At 35.8% G+C, this 16,347-nt stretch overlaps 3 protein-coding genes and 1 non-coding gene across 5 annotated transcripts in view; 2 read left to right on the top strand and 2 right to left on the bottom strand.

The window, feature by feature from the left end:
* Positions 1-7,108, top strand: part of LOC134846356 (phosphatidylserine lipase ABHD16A-like) — a 52,047-nt gene extending 44,939 nt beyond the window's left edge. Inside the window, exons 8-13 of the mRNA XM_063863673.1 lie at positions 1,372-1,632; positions 1,789-1,990; positions 3,368-3,548; positions 5,321-5,550; positions 6,325-6,371; positions 6,829-7,108. Of these exons, the coding sequence (XP_063719743.1) occupies positions 1,372-1,632; positions 1,789-1,990; positions 3,368-3,548; positions 5,321-5,550; positions 6,325-6,371; positions 6,829-6,912 (1,005 nt within the window). The 3' untranslated portion in view covers positions 6,913-7,108. The remainder of the gene's footprint in view (positions 1-1,371; positions 1,633-1,788; positions 1,991-3,367; positions 3,549-5,320; positions 5,551-6,324; positions 6,372-6,828) is intronic.
* Positions 1-16,347, bottom strand: part of LOC134846886 (protein chibby homolog 1-like) — a 270,708-nt gene that overhangs the window by 140,964 nt on the left and 113,397 nt on the right. The window lies entirely within an intron of this gene.
* Trnai-aau (transfer RNA isoleucine (anticodon AAU)) lies at positions 2,468-2,541 on the bottom strand. Its single transcript has one exon. It is a non-coding gene; the product is annotated as a tRNA-Ile (tRNA).
* LOC134845923 (myeloid leukemia factor 2-like) lies at positions 11,547-14,665 on the top strand. 2 transcript variants are annotated; one of them, XM_063863053.1, is made up of 2 exons: positions 11,547-13,497; positions 13,777-14,665. In XM_063863053.1, the coding sequence occupies exon 2, from the start codon at positions 13,784-13,786 to the stop codon at positions 14,474-14,476; it is 693 nt and encodes a 230-aa protein (XP_063719123.1). In that variant the 5' UTR covers positions 11,547-13,497; positions 13,777-13,783; the 3' UTR covers positions 14,477-14,665. The 2 variants fall into 2 exon arrangements, with proteins under 2 accessions (XP_063719123.1, XP_063719122.1); XM_063863052.1 differs by having other exon boundaries at positions 12,025-13,497; positions 13,774-14,665.

The raw sequence follows: 16,347 nt of genomic DNA, 5'->3' as shown, positions 1-16,347 counted from the left end.
ACAGACCGCCTACTCCTCTGTGTGTCTGTTAATTCCCCAGTGCTTTTTTCTTCATCACTGTCTACGGCCTTCGAAAAAGTCAAATATTCCCTCAACGTGTTTTTTTTTGTCTACACAGAAACTACCTCCCAAATCTGAAGTTTTGGGTTCAATGGATCGACTAGGTCGTAGGGAGCTCCCCCGAATAAGCGGCTACGCCTCATTGGTTTCAAAGAAAAAGTTATGGCACTCGGAATAGTCAAATCTTTATTTTTTGAATGTTTTTTTTTTACTTTTCTCGAAAACTACGTGCCCAATTTTGAATTTTGGGTTGAATAAAAAAAACGGTTTTTGCAAAACTCCCCTGCATGTGCGGCTACGCCCAAAACGTATTTACTGCTCAGACTCAATGGATACACCCATTTTTTTATGAATAGATCTGAAAAGTACTATGTTGGGTTTTTTATTTTGTTTTTTGAGACGCTTTCGAAATGTTTTTAGGGAGCTCCCCTGAATAAGCGGCTACGCCTCATTTGTTTTAAAGAAAAAGTTATGGCCCTCGGAATAGTCAAATCTTTATTTTTGAATGGTTTTTTTTACTTTTCTGGAAAACTACGTGCCCAAATCTGAATTTTGGGTTGAATCCAAAAAACGGTTTGTGCAAAGTTTTTTTTCTGTTCACTCTTGTTCATTGACTCTTTTCGAATTATCTGTTGGCTATGTTTTTAATATATATGCAAGATGGAGCTTCGACTATGTATAAGTGTTTCAACTATGATAGATGTCTCCCAAAAAATTATAAAAAGTTCTCTAGTCAAAAACTTTGTTGGTTACAAGCATACCATAATCATACGCAAAACATCCCCCTGCTTATTTAATCGCAATCTTTGTTTGCAATTTTTACGAGTAACTTGTAGCTTTTTCTAGCTGGCTGTCTATTATAGTTGTATCCCAACGGTAACTTTTGAATTATATTATTCTAATTTTTCTTCGAAAATTGTTGTCTCGTCGGCGATCATAAAAGTACCGATTAATGGCCTAGTTATTTCGCCGATACAAAATGTTTTAGTTTCAAGTCATTAATAATTTCTGTGGTGAGCCAAAACCGTTCTCCGATCTATCCAAAAGAAAGTTATTCGATTCATTGCCGAATATGAATTAATCTAAATAAAAAACTGTTTTCTGAGACTGCTATTAAATTCATACGAATGATTCTTGTAAAATTGTTCTGCTAATAGCTGATTAGAATATCACACGCTCGGTCAAGCTTTTTAGTTTGCCATCTGCTAAAGTGTTGATTTAGGGGAAGGATGTAAACTTGATCCTGTTATTTAAACAAAAAGATGGTGGTCCTTTGAATAAAAAATGACGGGTTGACGTGTTTTTTTGCAGTACGAGGGTGCCAGGCGAGTGAAGCTAGTGTCTGAATTGTCTGACGAAGTGGATGCATTTGTGGTGGACAGAAGAAACAAAGACTCTTCGGTTGGTGAATCGCTCAACGGAGACAAGATAGTCATCTGCACTGAAGGCAACGGGGGCTTCTACGAGATAGGCATCATGGCCACTCCCCTCGAGGCAGGCTACTCAGTGCTCGGCTGGAACCACCTCGGATTCGGAGGCAGCTCCGGTCTGCCTTGGCCGGAGAACGAACAGGCATGATGTATTCCCATTATAAAAAAAGAATAAAGTTAGTTTAAACTCCCCTAAATACTTCCTTTTTCAAGGGGCGCAACTATCTTACTTGTACCATAAGGACCATTAACTGGAGCATGATTGTATTGTAGAAATGTTTTTTTTTCTCATTAACAGGCGGCAATCGACACAGTGTACAAGTATGCCAGGGTGGAGCTGGGCTTCGCAGATGAAGACATTGTGCTGTTTGCATGGTCAATCGGAGGATACGCGACCAGCTGGCTGGCCATGAATTATCCCAACATCGGAGCAGTCGTGATCGACGCTTCTTTTGACGATCTAGTGCCTCTAGCATTGGCCAAAATGCCTCAGTTCGCATGTGAGCTATGTTTACAAATGTCACAGGGGTCCCAAGGAACTAGCAGGGTCTTTAATGTAACTACATTGCTTCAGTGCATTTACTGCAGTAGTGATGTCAAAAAAGCACCGAATATGTAAATTACCGCCAAAAAAGCATGTTATAATTAGGTTTGAGAAGTACTTAAACGATTGAGAGGCGTCATTTGGGCTCGTTTTCATATCAATATGACAGCGTATAATAGTTCACTTGAAATTTTGGGAGGATGAGTGGAAAAGAGCTAAATTGCCCATTGGAAAATAATTTTAATTGCTTTCGATAGTTTCCCCCTTTTCAAAGTTGAACTAATGACTCCACGGGGCAATTTTAAAAGACTTACTAAAATGTTGGGAAATAAAAAATAACTGATAAATAAATAAAATGGCGCGTGTGACAGGCCTAAAAAATCGGTTTTTTGATTTGAAATTAGTTCGAAGGGTGACTGAATTGTCTAAAAGTTGGTCCCAGAGAGGCTCGAACTCTCGACCCTCGCGTTATTAGCACGATGCTCTAACCGACTGAGCTATGGAACCTGCATTGTCTTTAGAAGCTATTAAACAATGTCGTGGTTTTTAAAGTCGACGAACCTTGGTAATTTAGAGGAATTGCATGATACAACAAAACCATATTTGCGTTATTTGTTCAAAAGTACTTGAGCGGTACAGATTAATCAACTACTGCGATGTGCAGTTCAGTATATCTTACGATCTAGTGATAGCGAATTGAGTAAATGAACTAAATTGTTGAGAGTAGACTCACTGAATGTCTTAGCTAATGATTTGGAAATGTTCGCCCTTTTTTCTAGTACGTAATGATTCAAGAGCAAAAGGATTTCGTAGGTGTTGTTCCCGTTCCTCCAGTGTTGCTCATTTCATTAATGTGTTGCTGTTTAAGAGCCAATGAACGTAGTTCAGACTCTTTTATATGTTGTTATCGTTTTTTTTTCAGGAAAATCATCAAAATTTGTTCATGCTTAAATTTACATTTTGGCGGTTTGACCTTTGATTTCTTAAGTTCAGTACCTTTCCGTTGTTAAAAGGAACGCAAACTCCACCATCGAACAACAAAAGTGTAACGGTCACGTAGTACATGATCAACTTTTAGTTTCGAAAATGAATTTGAATATTCAGATTCCCCAGCCGAATAAAAGCTCCCCAGTCTTCTCAATTTGGGTTAAGTTTATCAAAAAAATGCCGATCTAAAAGTGTTCATGAAATTCAAAGAGCTTTAAGGCCATCTGTTTTTTTTTGAAATTTATTAAAAAACTAAGTCAGTTTTTTTTTGCATTCATTGTCTCTTTTCCAACTGTCTGTTGGCTATGCATTGACGTTTTTGATCAGTATTTTTTTTTCATTTCAGCGGGACTGATCACACGGGGCATTCGTCTCTTCATGGATCTGAGAGTGTCTGAACAATTGAAGGGCTACCCTGGACCCGTGCTATTCTACAGGAGAACGAGGGATGAAATAATCACCACTCAGATGCACGATCTATCCTCCAATCGAGGCAATGACCTTGCACTAGACCTCATCGAGCACAGGTGAGGTCAATAGATCAATGACCTTTTGGCGATTACGAACAAGAGTTGCATCAATTGAACTTGGTATAGTGTAATTCTGCGATCATTTATACATATGCACCCGTTATCAGGCATCCGGCGCCTAAATCACCGGCCTAAATAATTGAAGCAACTATTTGAAAAGAGCTATTTGAACTAATGAAGCAAAGCCAAGACATTTATTTACGTCGTATGATTTTTCTCACTTGAATTTGTTGTTCTGCGGTTTGACTTTCGGTTTTTTAAGCTTAATTACGCTTGCGATTAGACTTTTTTGGCGTAACAACTTTTTTAACAGATTCACTTGGTATCTTGGTTTATAATAAGTTTAAATTTTTAAGCGTCTCCGGCACAGTAAGTCTGGAGGTGATGAATACGTCGGAGAGGGCAAAGATCCTGGGTTCGAATCTGACCAGGACTTTTTTCAAACCAAGGAAAATTTTGTTTCAAAAAATGTCGGCGTATAATTTGTCTGCGTATGTTTTGTTCGCATATTTGCCCCATCTTAGAATTTTTATGCCGTATGCAGTTTTCATTGTAATTGATTTTTATGTTTTCATTTACTCTTGCAATTTGTAATACTACTACCCTTGACTTCGTTCATTTTCTTTTTCGGCATTTTCTTTTTCGGCATAAATGATTTCGGCATATACATTATCGGCTTACTAACTTAGTTTTGGAACTTTCGAAGAAACCATAATTTGTATGCTTTTCTACTGATTGCTCTAAACGTTAAAACTCCCAGATTAGAATGTATAAATCAAAGTTTTTCATGACACCAATTTTATTTTTGTTTGATAGTTGTTTTTCAGTTTTTATTAAACACCGTCCAATGTGTTTCTGGACGTGTTTTCTGCAAATTGAACAACATTTCAGGCAGCATTTCGAAGTTTTTTTGTGGTTCATGGAAAATTTTTCCCGTTTTCTTTGCAATTAGTGGCTCTCCTTTCCTTTGTCTGCTAGCTTGCAATGCTATTTTTGTGGCATCACAAATAATGCGAAACTCCGCTTCGCCTCTGTGTTCAAATTGTTTTGATAAAAGAAAGGAAAATTTCGCTTTCAAATGTTCAAAGTGCAAATGGGTAATAAAAACACTTGATTGGCTAGTTTTGAAATTGGACGTTAGTTTTCAAGAGTCAATGAACTCAGTGAAGACTTTTAAATTGGTCTTAGTGATTTTTTTCCGTTTTTTTTAGAGGAAAGCCTTAAAATTTGTTGTTGCTCAAATTTGATTTTTCGCGGATTGACTTAGATTTCTTTTTAAGCTCAGTTAATTTCTTTTGTTAAAAGGAACGCAAACTCCTCTACCGAACTGCAAAAGAGTAAAAGTCACGAAAATGCGATTACCTTCTAGTTTCAAAAGTTGATTTCAATTTTCAGATTTCCCAGCGGAATAAAAACTATCCCATTGATCCATTTTTCTCAAATTGATTAATTTTATCAAAAAAGAGTCAAATTGAAATTCAAGAGTCGTTCTTGAAATTCAAAGAGCCATAAGACCTTAAATTTTTTCGAAAGTTGAAATTTGTTCGAAAAACTAGTCCGTTTTTTTTTGTTTTCTTGCGTTCATTGACTGTTTTTCAACTGGAATCATTATTTTGCAATATCGGCTTTTAGAATCATCTTTTGAATTCTCTGAGTAGACTTCAGTATCTCGGGTAATTGTGGATTCATTCTCATCCGCTCCAGTAACTAGTATCAGATGATAGCTTCAGAGCATTCTTTCTCTCCTCAATTTGTTTGTGTTGATCTAGATATCCCCACCTATTTGAAGAGAGTGACGCGTTCATGCGTGAGTATGCACTGGACTATCTGTCTGAGAAGTTAGATGCATCTAGCTGGGGCGGCATGGGCGGGGGGATGGACAGTAACCAAAAGGACCCGAATGCCACGGCTGTCAGCTACAGTACAACACAGTCACATGTGGAGAAGTTCAGAATGGACGAACTCAACTCGAAAGGCGACTGGTTCCCCTCGCAACTAGGTAACATTCAAGTTCTTTTCCATTACCCCCCTCACACACACACATTTGGCTTCTAATTTTGAAAAACTGTAGTGCTTTAAATTTGTCATAATGTATTATGTTTCTGAAAACGCTTGTTTTTCATATGTATCATAGTCGCTTTCCTCCATATCTGAAACATCAGTTTAATGGTGTAAAGAAAAAACCGACTGATTCTAGAACAATTTAATTTAAAATTTGTCAGCATGAAAATTTTGGTAAGCGTCGGAAATGGTGACCAAAAGCGTCATAGATGTAAGAAAAAGAGCTGCACCTTCATCTGTGCGATCAATTTCTTGCATTTTTTTTTATCGAACTTGGAGTTTATCTTAGTTTCTTGATTATTTTCGTAGTTTAGAAAAATTAAGAAAAATTTAGAAAAATTAATTTCATGTCAATTCTGGAACTGTTCAATTTCCGTTCTCTGTTTAAGCTTCAATGAGCGTCGTAGATTTTTTTCGAGGAAAAGTTAAAAATTGTTGTCGCTCAACTTTTCTTTTTCGTGGTTTAACTAACAATTTTTTTTAAACAAGGATATGTCTGCTGATACACTACTACTAATAACAATAAATGATTTGTTCACAAACTAACACTTAAGTTAATTTAATTTGCCTGGGAGATCACCATTGAAATCGAGTTCAGATTAACTACCTAAACTAACTTTGATCGAACAAACTGAGGCTGCCCAATTTTTTTGTAAGATGATTATGTTCATAAAGAGCTCATATAATGTATGAATATATCTTTGTGTTTCAGGTAGAAAGTCCAGCGAATCTGAAAAGAAACAGATACTAGAATGCCTTGTAAGTATATTGAGTTAAGTCATTTTCAATTATGAGTTCTTATAGAACAAATGTTTTTAAGTCATTTAGTGTCTTGAGATTTTTCTTGTTCATTTGTTACGCTCATTTATCAATTTTGACAATGTGGCATCGATTTTTTTCGAGTTATTTTTTCAAATAACAATTGGTCTCTGAGGTGCTGGAACTATTGACCGGATGCTCTCGCCGACAGCTTTTTTTCGGCTCTATTGGCTTCGGCCTATACTATATCGCATTATTGGCCTCATATTGTGTCATTTAATGGAAGGAAGGCAAACTCCACTGTCGAACAGCAAAAGTCTGAAGTCAAGAAAAACGTGATCGACTTCTAGTTGAAAGTGGTTTTTAATTTTGAAATTTTCTAGCGGAATAAAAAAATTACAGATTGATCCATGTGTCAGCAAATTTTCATCCTTATATCTACATCTGTTTGTTTCAGCTGCAGAAATATATAACAGATTTAGCAGATGTCCATTGCACTCCATTGCCAGTCTCCAAGTTCAGAATCCCAGAACCTATTTAGACAACAGGAGCATCCTCTCATATATGCAAATGAAGCATAGAACAGACAAACAGAACAGACGTCATCGATCGTTGAGATGAATGAAAATCCCATGATTTAATTCCATGCATTCGGCAATTGATTTTTTTCCCACAAGCAACGCTTGTTATCAAGTTCGAATTTGAATAAATCCAGTCGGACTGAACATTATCGATTATTTAATAGAATTCAATAAATATTTATTGAATAAAATGTTGAAATTGATATTTGCATGAGAATCTATTACCGGTTAATTAATTGAAATGTTCAGTTCAACTGCTGCTTATGTTTACAAATGAAGGGAAACATTAGTTGTGCTATATTGTAAATTTGAAATGATAAATCTAACGGCTTTTTAAAGTGTTTTCAAGAGTTGAACGTAGTGAACACTTATGTCTCAATGATTTTTTTTGGAAAAAGTCTTGAAATTTGTTCACGCGTTTTTCGTGATATACTATTCGATTGTGGACTCCCGAAAGACGTGACCGACTTCTAATTTCGGAAGTTAATTTTAATTTCAAATTTCCTTGCGGAATAGCAATTTTACATATTAATACAGTTTTCTCAATTTGGGTCAAGTTAATCAAAAAAATGTCAACCATAAAATTTTCCTGAAATTTAAAAAGTTTTAATGCCTTGTCTGCTTTTTTTTCTGTTTTTTTTTGTGTTCATTGACTTTTTTCCAACTCTGTTGGCTGTGTTGAATTATTTCAAAATGGGAGTTTTTAGCTGTCAATAATGCGTTGTTTTCAAAACTTTCTCGTGCTGTAAATTTTCCGTTCTTCCAGTATTTAGACAGGAATCGTAGTGAACTCGTTCTTGATAACACGCGAGAGAAAAGAATTTATCATCCGCGCCAATTTTTGTGTTATTTGTCAATAAAGTGGGAATCTATACGAAGTTTAGTAACGCTTGCAAGCTGTTTGTTTTGGTTCTGCATTATACAGATGCATCATTTGTGTAATATTGAATCGAGCTGATTCAGTGTCAAAGAACGTTGTGAAGACACTTTTCAAAGAATTGAGCTGCCACTTTTGTTTACTATTAATCCAAACAGGTAAGCTACCAGAAGACAGTTTAATTCGAGATCCAGAATACCAGGATTTTGTTTCCGACTTTAGAAGAAAGTGAGAATATATATTCCCGGGATGGGTTTTTTTATTCAGACCGGTTTTCAAAAAGTTGGCAGCGTATGGGTATCGATGCGGAAATCTTTGCAGGTGAGTATCCTTGTACTAGACTTAAATGATAATGGCTTTGCTGCTTGAATATCTTTTTGATGGTTTCAATGGGTGAATAGTTTATGCGTCGCAAATTATCCGCAATCATAATCGTTTCAAAGTGAATTGAGGCAAGCTAATTGGCCTTATTAGTTCGATAGACGACTCTAACTTTAACTCTTAAAACTTGATATTATCAGCCTAAAATTCGTAGTTCATTAACCAAGATTTATTCGAGGCCAATTAATGGGCAGTCGTAACATTCAGGGATTTGCCTTGATCTGAGCAGTCCTGGTAAACGTATAGTTTCTTTTCTTTTTTGATATCCTCATGGCCGTCTAAAGGAAAGCTCAGTTTACTTGAAAAAAATAGAAATTTTTCTGGAAGTTTGCGTTATTTGTTGTTTTTGTTATTATTCATTCTGTTTGAGTTATCTAAATGTGATTGGAACACCGCGCTCAGCAAAATAAGTCAGTCTGGAATATGGGGAAACAATAGAAACTGACTATGCGTTGAAAGTCTGGATAGCCTTTCATAGATACTCTGCGAATGGTAGAAACCACTATTGTTAATGGGTTTCACGTAATTTTCAATATATGAGAGCTTGGAATTCGAGAGAGCTGGGAAATCTTAGTTTGAAATTTTCAGGAGAACAAATTTATCGGCATCCCTTCTTTTGCTGGATCATTTTGAGTTCATTTCTTAACACTTGCGAGAGCTTTTCTCTGACTTCTCTCGCGACACCAATTTTTCCTACAAATCTTTAAGAATTTGTGAAGTTGCTATATTAACGAAGTTTAGCATCTTCTAGAATCCCTCTCACGTGAACGAGAAGAAACGCAGTTGTCTTTATTTCCAAGGTCTGGGGTTCGAGTGTCAGCCGGACATTGTTTTTTTAGCATGTTTTAGGTTGATTTTTTTTGTCTGCGTATGTTTTGTTGGCTGAGTTGTCACATTCGGGAGTTCTCTCGTGCTTTCAGAAATTTGCATTGTTGTTTTTGATTTACTCCTTAATTTTGTAGAAGTTAAAGCAATGAAGTGCTATTATATGTCTTTGGTTTTCCTGTTTTTTTTTTGTTTAAAGCTTTTATTCGGGCTGAACCGTTTTCCACTTTGTTTTATCGACTTAGTTACTTTCTTTTTTTTGTGGCTTCAAAAGCAAAATTTTTTGATCTAAGAAAATCAGGTAGTGCTTACAAAATTTGATAGTTTCTCAAAGTTTGCTCAAAATATTTTTATGGCAACATTTTTACGAATCGATTGAAGTAGTTCGGAGTCTTATATGGGTCTTGATGCTTGTTTCGTTTTTTTCCGGGAAAGTCATTGAATTTTTTCGGTCTCAAATATACGTTTCGCGGTATGAATTTTGATTTTTTTTCAAGTTCAGTTCTTTTCCTTTGTTAAAAGGAAGGCAAACTCCATTATTGAACAGCAAAACTGTAAAGGTCACAAAAAAAGTGATCGATTTGCTCTTCGATAGTGGATTTTAGGGAAAATTTTTTTCTAGTGATCCATTTGTCTCATTTTTGGTTAAGTTTATCTAAAAAAAGTGTCTGATGACTATGTTTAAATATTTCAAACTGTGCGTATTTAGTTGTCAATAAAACGTTGTTTTCAACAATTTCGTGCTAGAAATTTTCCGATCCACCAGTAATAAGGTAGGAATCATAATTAACTGCTTGATAATAACCGGGAGCTAAAAATTTTTCATCTGCGCCCATTTGTTGTTGTTGTTGATAAAATGGGAATCGATACGACGGTTAGTAACGCTTGCAAGCCGTTTGTTTTGGTTTTGAGGTCTGCAGATTTGTCTTTTCTTTAATATGGAATCCAGCATATTAAGTGACAAAGAACGGCAGGAAGCCATTTTTGAAATTGTGCTACTTTTATTTAAGGCTAATCCAAACAAGAAACCAGTCTTAATTAAGATCCAAAAGACTGTTTAAATTGAGTGATCATGCGAGACGGTACAACAAAACCAAAAATAGTTTTGTTGAACAGAGCTGAAATACGACATAGGACGAAAATGACATATCAAACTGTAGCGACTTTTTCCCATTTCGTCTCAACGTTTTCCGAATAACGTTTTCCTCAAAATTTTTCACCACAGTAATTGATTTGCCGTGCAGAAACAAAAACAAAAAGATAAAAACTCGGCTCAATAAACTTAGCTCTGCTCTGATCAAATTTTCCTCCGGGTTTTCCAAAACAATACTTTATATGAGAAATATTGCCAACAGTTCATAACTATAACCACGTTTGTAGTTCCGAAATCGCTAATTTTTGGCTTTGAAGAATTTGTCTTAAAAGTATTCTATTTTATTTGGTACAGCTCTGAGTTTGGTAATTGATTGCCAAGCTGTTTGAGTCTCCCGTAATAGGCCTTTTGTTCCGACTTTCGAAGAAAGTAGGAATTTATTTGCCTTGGGTGAATTTTTGTTCAGACCGATTTTACAAAATTAACAGCATATGGGTATCGACCAGGAAGACATCGGATTGCGAAACGAGTATGCTTGCACTACATAAAAATTGTAATGACTTTGCTGCTCGAATATTTCTCTGATGGTTTTAATAGGTTCATAATTCTTCCAAATTGAATTGAGACAAGCTAATTGGTCATATTATTTCCATAGACGAATCAAAATTTAAAATTTGATATTATCAGCCTAAAATTCGTAAATAGTCAATGTTTCGTTAGCCAAAAATCATGCGAGGCCTATTAAAGGGCAGTTGAAACAGTTGAAAAGGGCAGTTGAATTGAGGCAAGCTTATTGGTCATATTGTTTCCATAGACGAATCAAAATTTAACAGTTTAAACTTGATATTATCAGCCGGAAATTCGTATTTAGTCATTGTTTCATTTGCCAAAAACATGTGAAGCCTATTAAAGGGCAGTTGGAACATTCAGGGCTTTACTTTGATACGAGCAGGCTTGTTGAATAAATAGTTTCTTTTCTGTTTTGATATCCTGATGGCCGTCCAAATGAAAGCTCAAAAAATGATCGTTCAAATTGAAGCTCAGTTGCCTTCCAAAGTTATTTAGAAATTTTTCCGGATTTCGTATCATTTGTTGTTTTTGTTCTTATTCGTTCCTGGTTTGTTTTATCCAAATCTGATTGGAACGCTGCGCTCAACAAAATAACTCATTCTGGATTGTGGTTAAAAACTTATCAGAGTTCAAATATTTTTATTCAAAAGTTTTTATCCACAATCCAGAATGAGTTATTTTGTTGATGTCAGAAAAAATATCAATTAGTGACAGATTTGATATTTTGCTCAAATACTGACAGATTTAAGTAAAGCGGAGCAAAATGCTTCAGAAAAACAAGCAACAAAAAAAAACTTTGAAAAACAATTTTTAGCACATAAACTCTTTAGTATTGTGTTTATAGCAAGCTGAGTTTATAATATCTGGTAAAATTTTGTTTTTCAGTGTTGTGTGTTGCTGGTTTTCCTGAAGTGTTTTGCTCTGCTTTGACATGTGTCAGTATTTGATATTTTTTCTGAAATCAGAGTTCAGTTTTTTTTTCAAAAGTTAATGAAGGAAGTTTTAACAAATTGTTATCTCGACCGTATGAGTTTTGATTACTTTTGAAGTTCAAAATCAAATTCATCTAGAAAATTGAAGTGAAATTACGCTCTTTTATAACCTAAGTGCAGAGCAGTGCTGAAACAAGCGAAATACTTTGTTTTAAAAAAGGATCTTATTTTGAATACGTACAGGCTTACTGGATTACATTCAGGCTGCTTTTTCTATATGATAACTACTTTTCAGTCGTGAATCGATCGATAAAAAAATTCCGAAATTGTTTCTCAGCGTCGAAAATTTTGATTTTTAAGAGTAAAGAAAGTAGTCTTGGTGATTCTTTTTTCAGGAAAAAGTCTTAAAAATGCTCTTATAACTCTAGATGTGCATTCATACATATTAATGAATTTTATGAAAGCTCTTAGGTATATATGCACTTTTTGAGTTCAATTGAAATTGATGTGCTTATAATTACTTGAATAGCACTGTTAAAATAAGAACGTGGAAATGCCGCGAAAAAACGTGAACGATTTTGTTTTGAAAGTGGAATTTAATTTTTAGTTTTCCAGCGGAATAAAAACTTCACCTAATGATCCAGTTTTCTCAAGTTGGATAAATGATATCAAAAAAGCGCCAATCATAATTTTTTGAGCAAAGTCAGTTTTTTTTCTGTTTACTTGCGTTCATTACTCGTTTTCAATTGCTAGTTGGCTATGTTTAGTCAAATTTGGAACGAATAACAGGAGCGAATAACTCCACATCTATTTTTTTTGAAATTTTTTCGGCAAAGTCAGTTTTTTTTCTGTTTGCTTGCGTTCATTACTCGTTTTAAACTGTTAGTTGGCTATGTTTAGTCAAATTTGGAACGAATAACAGGAGCGAATAACGCTAAAAGCTCCTAATAAACATACGTCATTTTTTGTCAAAACTTAAAGAAATAAACATTTGAGCTGCTGAAAACTAGGGCCTATTTACTAAGCTCCCCGCAAAATTGATATATTGATGAGGTTGCTCACTTGGTCCAAAACTGTTTGTGGGAGCGTAGTATAACGCTTCCAAATAGAAAAAAAAACGATACAAATTCTAGGTTTTTGCTTCAAAAACATGTATAGTCGGAACCGGGTATTCTAAACACGAAGTCAGTTTTAATTTTTTTTATCGGTTGGCATTGTTATCAATTACACCCAATTAAAGTTTGAAGGCCTAATTTGGATACTATTTCCAGAAGGGGGGAGTTTGGTTACCACGTATAAAATTCTCATATCCTTAACCGTTGAATTTCGTTAATAGGGATATTCGTTAATAAGTACCTGAGGGGGATACAGTTCGCATAACTTCTATGTTGCAGCCTACTCTCTAAAATCAGTTGGTTTAGCAGATTGACACCAGGTTACCCCATAATGGTTGTTTGATACTAAGGTAAAACAATACTTTCTAATGTTTGGCTGGACTAGTTTCTCATCGCATGTAAATTTCAAGGACAATGTGGTCATTCTTCATTGCACCAAGGAGACGTTTAACGTAAGAGGCTTTGCTTTGTTGAAAATCAATCGGCGTGTGCTTTGTTTTAATCGTAGCACAGTCTACAGAACATTCTAGAGAGTTCGATAGTGCAAAGACAAGAACTCAAGCTACCTTGATTGGCTATCAAAACAGCAATATGCTGTAATTTATTTTTAGAATAATCTAGAACATTCAAAAGAAAAGCGAGCGCGGTTGATGGTATTATTTTACACCATTTTAATTTTAATTTTACTTCAACTAGACGTCACTTCAGATATCGTTTCTCTCTCTTACTGCAATTATTCCAAACACAAGCAGGTCAGTGTAGTCTTCTCTTCGGTTATTTCATTTTATCCTAGATAAATAATTTATTTTGAAACATTTCATCAATCATGCTTCTATTTGATTTTCGGTAATGATTTGAAGATATCAAATAAACATGGGACGCGTTTTGTTTTGACTTGATTCTAGGGAATTTTTTAAAGATTAGGTACGTGTACGATAGTTCAGTCCTTCAAACATACATTTGCTCCTGAATATCAACTTTCGGCCTTGAAATCTACGTGATTATTAGTAAAAAAGAATACTTTTCAGTAGACAACAAATGGACGACCATTTCCCAAATTTCAACGAGGATCCTTTCTTCCAACCATTTGGCAATCATTTTGGCAGCTTTTTTGGCGCTTTGGAAGGACCTTCCAATAGGAGACACAGCGAACAGAGTCATAGGGGAGACAGTTCGGTGGCCAGGCAAAGAGATATGTTCAGGGACCCTTTTGCTAATATGAACCGGATGATGCAGGAAATGTCTAGAGGGTTCACAGCTGGACCAATTATGCCGGATTGGAACCAATTGCAACAGTCGGTCGGGCAGGATAAGCAGTCCTACTCTTATTCTAGCGTCATGAGTTTCAGCAACGCGGGCGGACAAGGAGAGCCGAAGTATTTCGAGGCCACATCTTCAACTAGGCAAGGACCGGGAGGAGTGAAGGAAACGAGGAAGACGGTGCGAGACTCGGAGTCGGGCTTGAACAAAATGGCAATTGGGCATCACCTTAACGACCGCGGGCATATTGTCGAAAGATCGTTGAACCGACGCACCAATGAAAGGGATGAGCGTCAGAATTTTATCAACATGGATGAATCGGAAGCAGGGCGCTTCAACGAAGAGTGGGCGAAAGCCACTGCTCATTTGCGACAGCCCCCAGTGCGAGGTATTGAAAATGGAAATCGCGGTCGACGAAGAATCGGCCACAGAAACGAGCGCCCTGATGACGAGCGAGCTATCGATTACTAACCAATGCAATAAAAGAATTATTAGACATTAAAACTTATCAGTTGAATGGCCGACAAAACATTTTTTTTACATAGATGATTTCTATTTTTGTATTGTTATCTTTAGTTGACCTAACAGTTTTGTTTGTTGAATCGCTGTGTATCGTCGTTCTAGTGCATTCAATTATTTAAGGAAAGCAATAAATTTGATAAGAAAAGCTGTAATCTAGTTTTGATCAGATTTATATAGCGTGGAAATGATGTCCCTTTCCGAATGAAGAAAACAAGTATTATAAAATGAATGGGATTGGGTTTTTGAGACGCTTTGTGACTATTTGAGACATTTTATTGGTTCTGGAAAACTATTCTAACGATTTTCAAGAAAAGGGGTATCAAAGGAAAGATCAGTTACTCCCCTGTGGGCATGCATACTCCCCTAGTCTCTGTTTTTTCGATCATTTCTTGAAACTTAACATCCCAAATTTCAATTCCTTAATCTAACCTCCCAAATTTTAAGTTATGGGTTCAATAGAGAAAAAAAATAGTAGTGGGAAACTCCCCTGCATTAGCGGCCCCTAACAAATTTTTCTTGCACAAAATGTTAACGCCCTCGGAAAAGTCACCATCAGAAATGTTTTGATTGACATCGCGCTCAGAAATTTTTTCGATTTTTTTTACCGTTCTTCAACACTCGAATTTTCTTGACTACCCTGCCATATCTGAGAGTTTGGGATAAGTTCAAGGAACGGGTTGTGGTAAGCTCTTTTGCATACGCCACTACGCGCAAATGTTTTCCCGTTTTTTGAAATTTTTAGACTATCCCAACCTGAAATGTCGGGTTCAATTGAAATTGTAGGTTGTGTGAATTTCTTATGCATAAGGGGCTACGCTCACATTTTTTCCAGGAAAAGCTATGACTCTGGAGAATGTCAAACTAGTGACTTGTAGACCATTTTTGTTTTCTCGATAATTTTTCTGCCTGATAATCTGCATGATTATCTTATATCATAGGTTTAATCATAACTACAGGTTTTGGGCAAAGTTAAACTTTTGTCTGGAATCATTTAAGTAAATTCAAAAAATGTCAAACCCAAACCTCCAGCTTTAGCTGGACCCCTAAGTGTTTTTATCAAGGTATATTTTTATATTTCACCTATTTTCTGACATTTTTCGTTTGCTGTTTTTTATGTTGGCGTTATTCGTTGTTTCAGCGGTAAAGTGCGTGCCATGGGATTTTAAAGTTTGGAGTGCGAATCCTGGTCGGATCTTGTTTTTGTTTGATGTATGTAATAATTTTACTGCAATTTAAGCATATCAGCATTAAAAGTATACGACCTCGGAAAAGTCACCATCAGAAATGTTTAGATTGATAATGCCCCCAGAAAAGTTTGATTTTTTAAACCGTTTTTGAAACTTTTCGACTATCCCCCAACCTTACTTTTCGGGTTCAACAGACACTGTAGGTTGCGTGAATCTTAGGCATAAGCGGCTAGGCCCACATTTTTTCCACAAAAAGCTATGACTCTAGGCAATGTCAAATTTCTGACTTGTAGACCATTTTTCGTTTTTTTTTTCGATAATTTTCCTGCCCAATCTTATATTATAGGTTTAATGAAAACTACAGGTTTTGGCCAAAGTCAAACTTTTGTCCGGAATCAGTCTAGCAAATTCAAAAAATATCAAACACAAACTTCCAGCTTTAGCTGGGCCCCTAAGTGTTTTTATCATGGCATATTTTTTTTATTTCACCTATTTTCCGACATTTTTCATTTTCTGTTCTCAAGTTTTTTTATGTTGGTGTTATTCGTTGTTTTAGTGGTAAAGTGCGTGCCATGGGATTTTAAAGTCTGGAATGCCACTCCTGGTAGGAACTTGTTTTTGTTTGATGTATGA

This window comes from Symsagittifera roscoffensis, chromosome 5 (genome assembly GCF_963678635.1).
Source record: "Symsagittifera roscoffensis chromosome 5, txSymRosc1.1, whole genome shotgun sequence".
Taxonomy (NCBI): Eukaryota; Metazoa; Xenacoelomorpha; order Acoela; family Convolutidae; genus Symsagittifera; species Symsagittifera roscoffensis.
The sequence above is the reverse complement of the archived record's forward strand: the minus strand, read 5'-3'. Positions and strand labels throughout refer to the sequence as shown.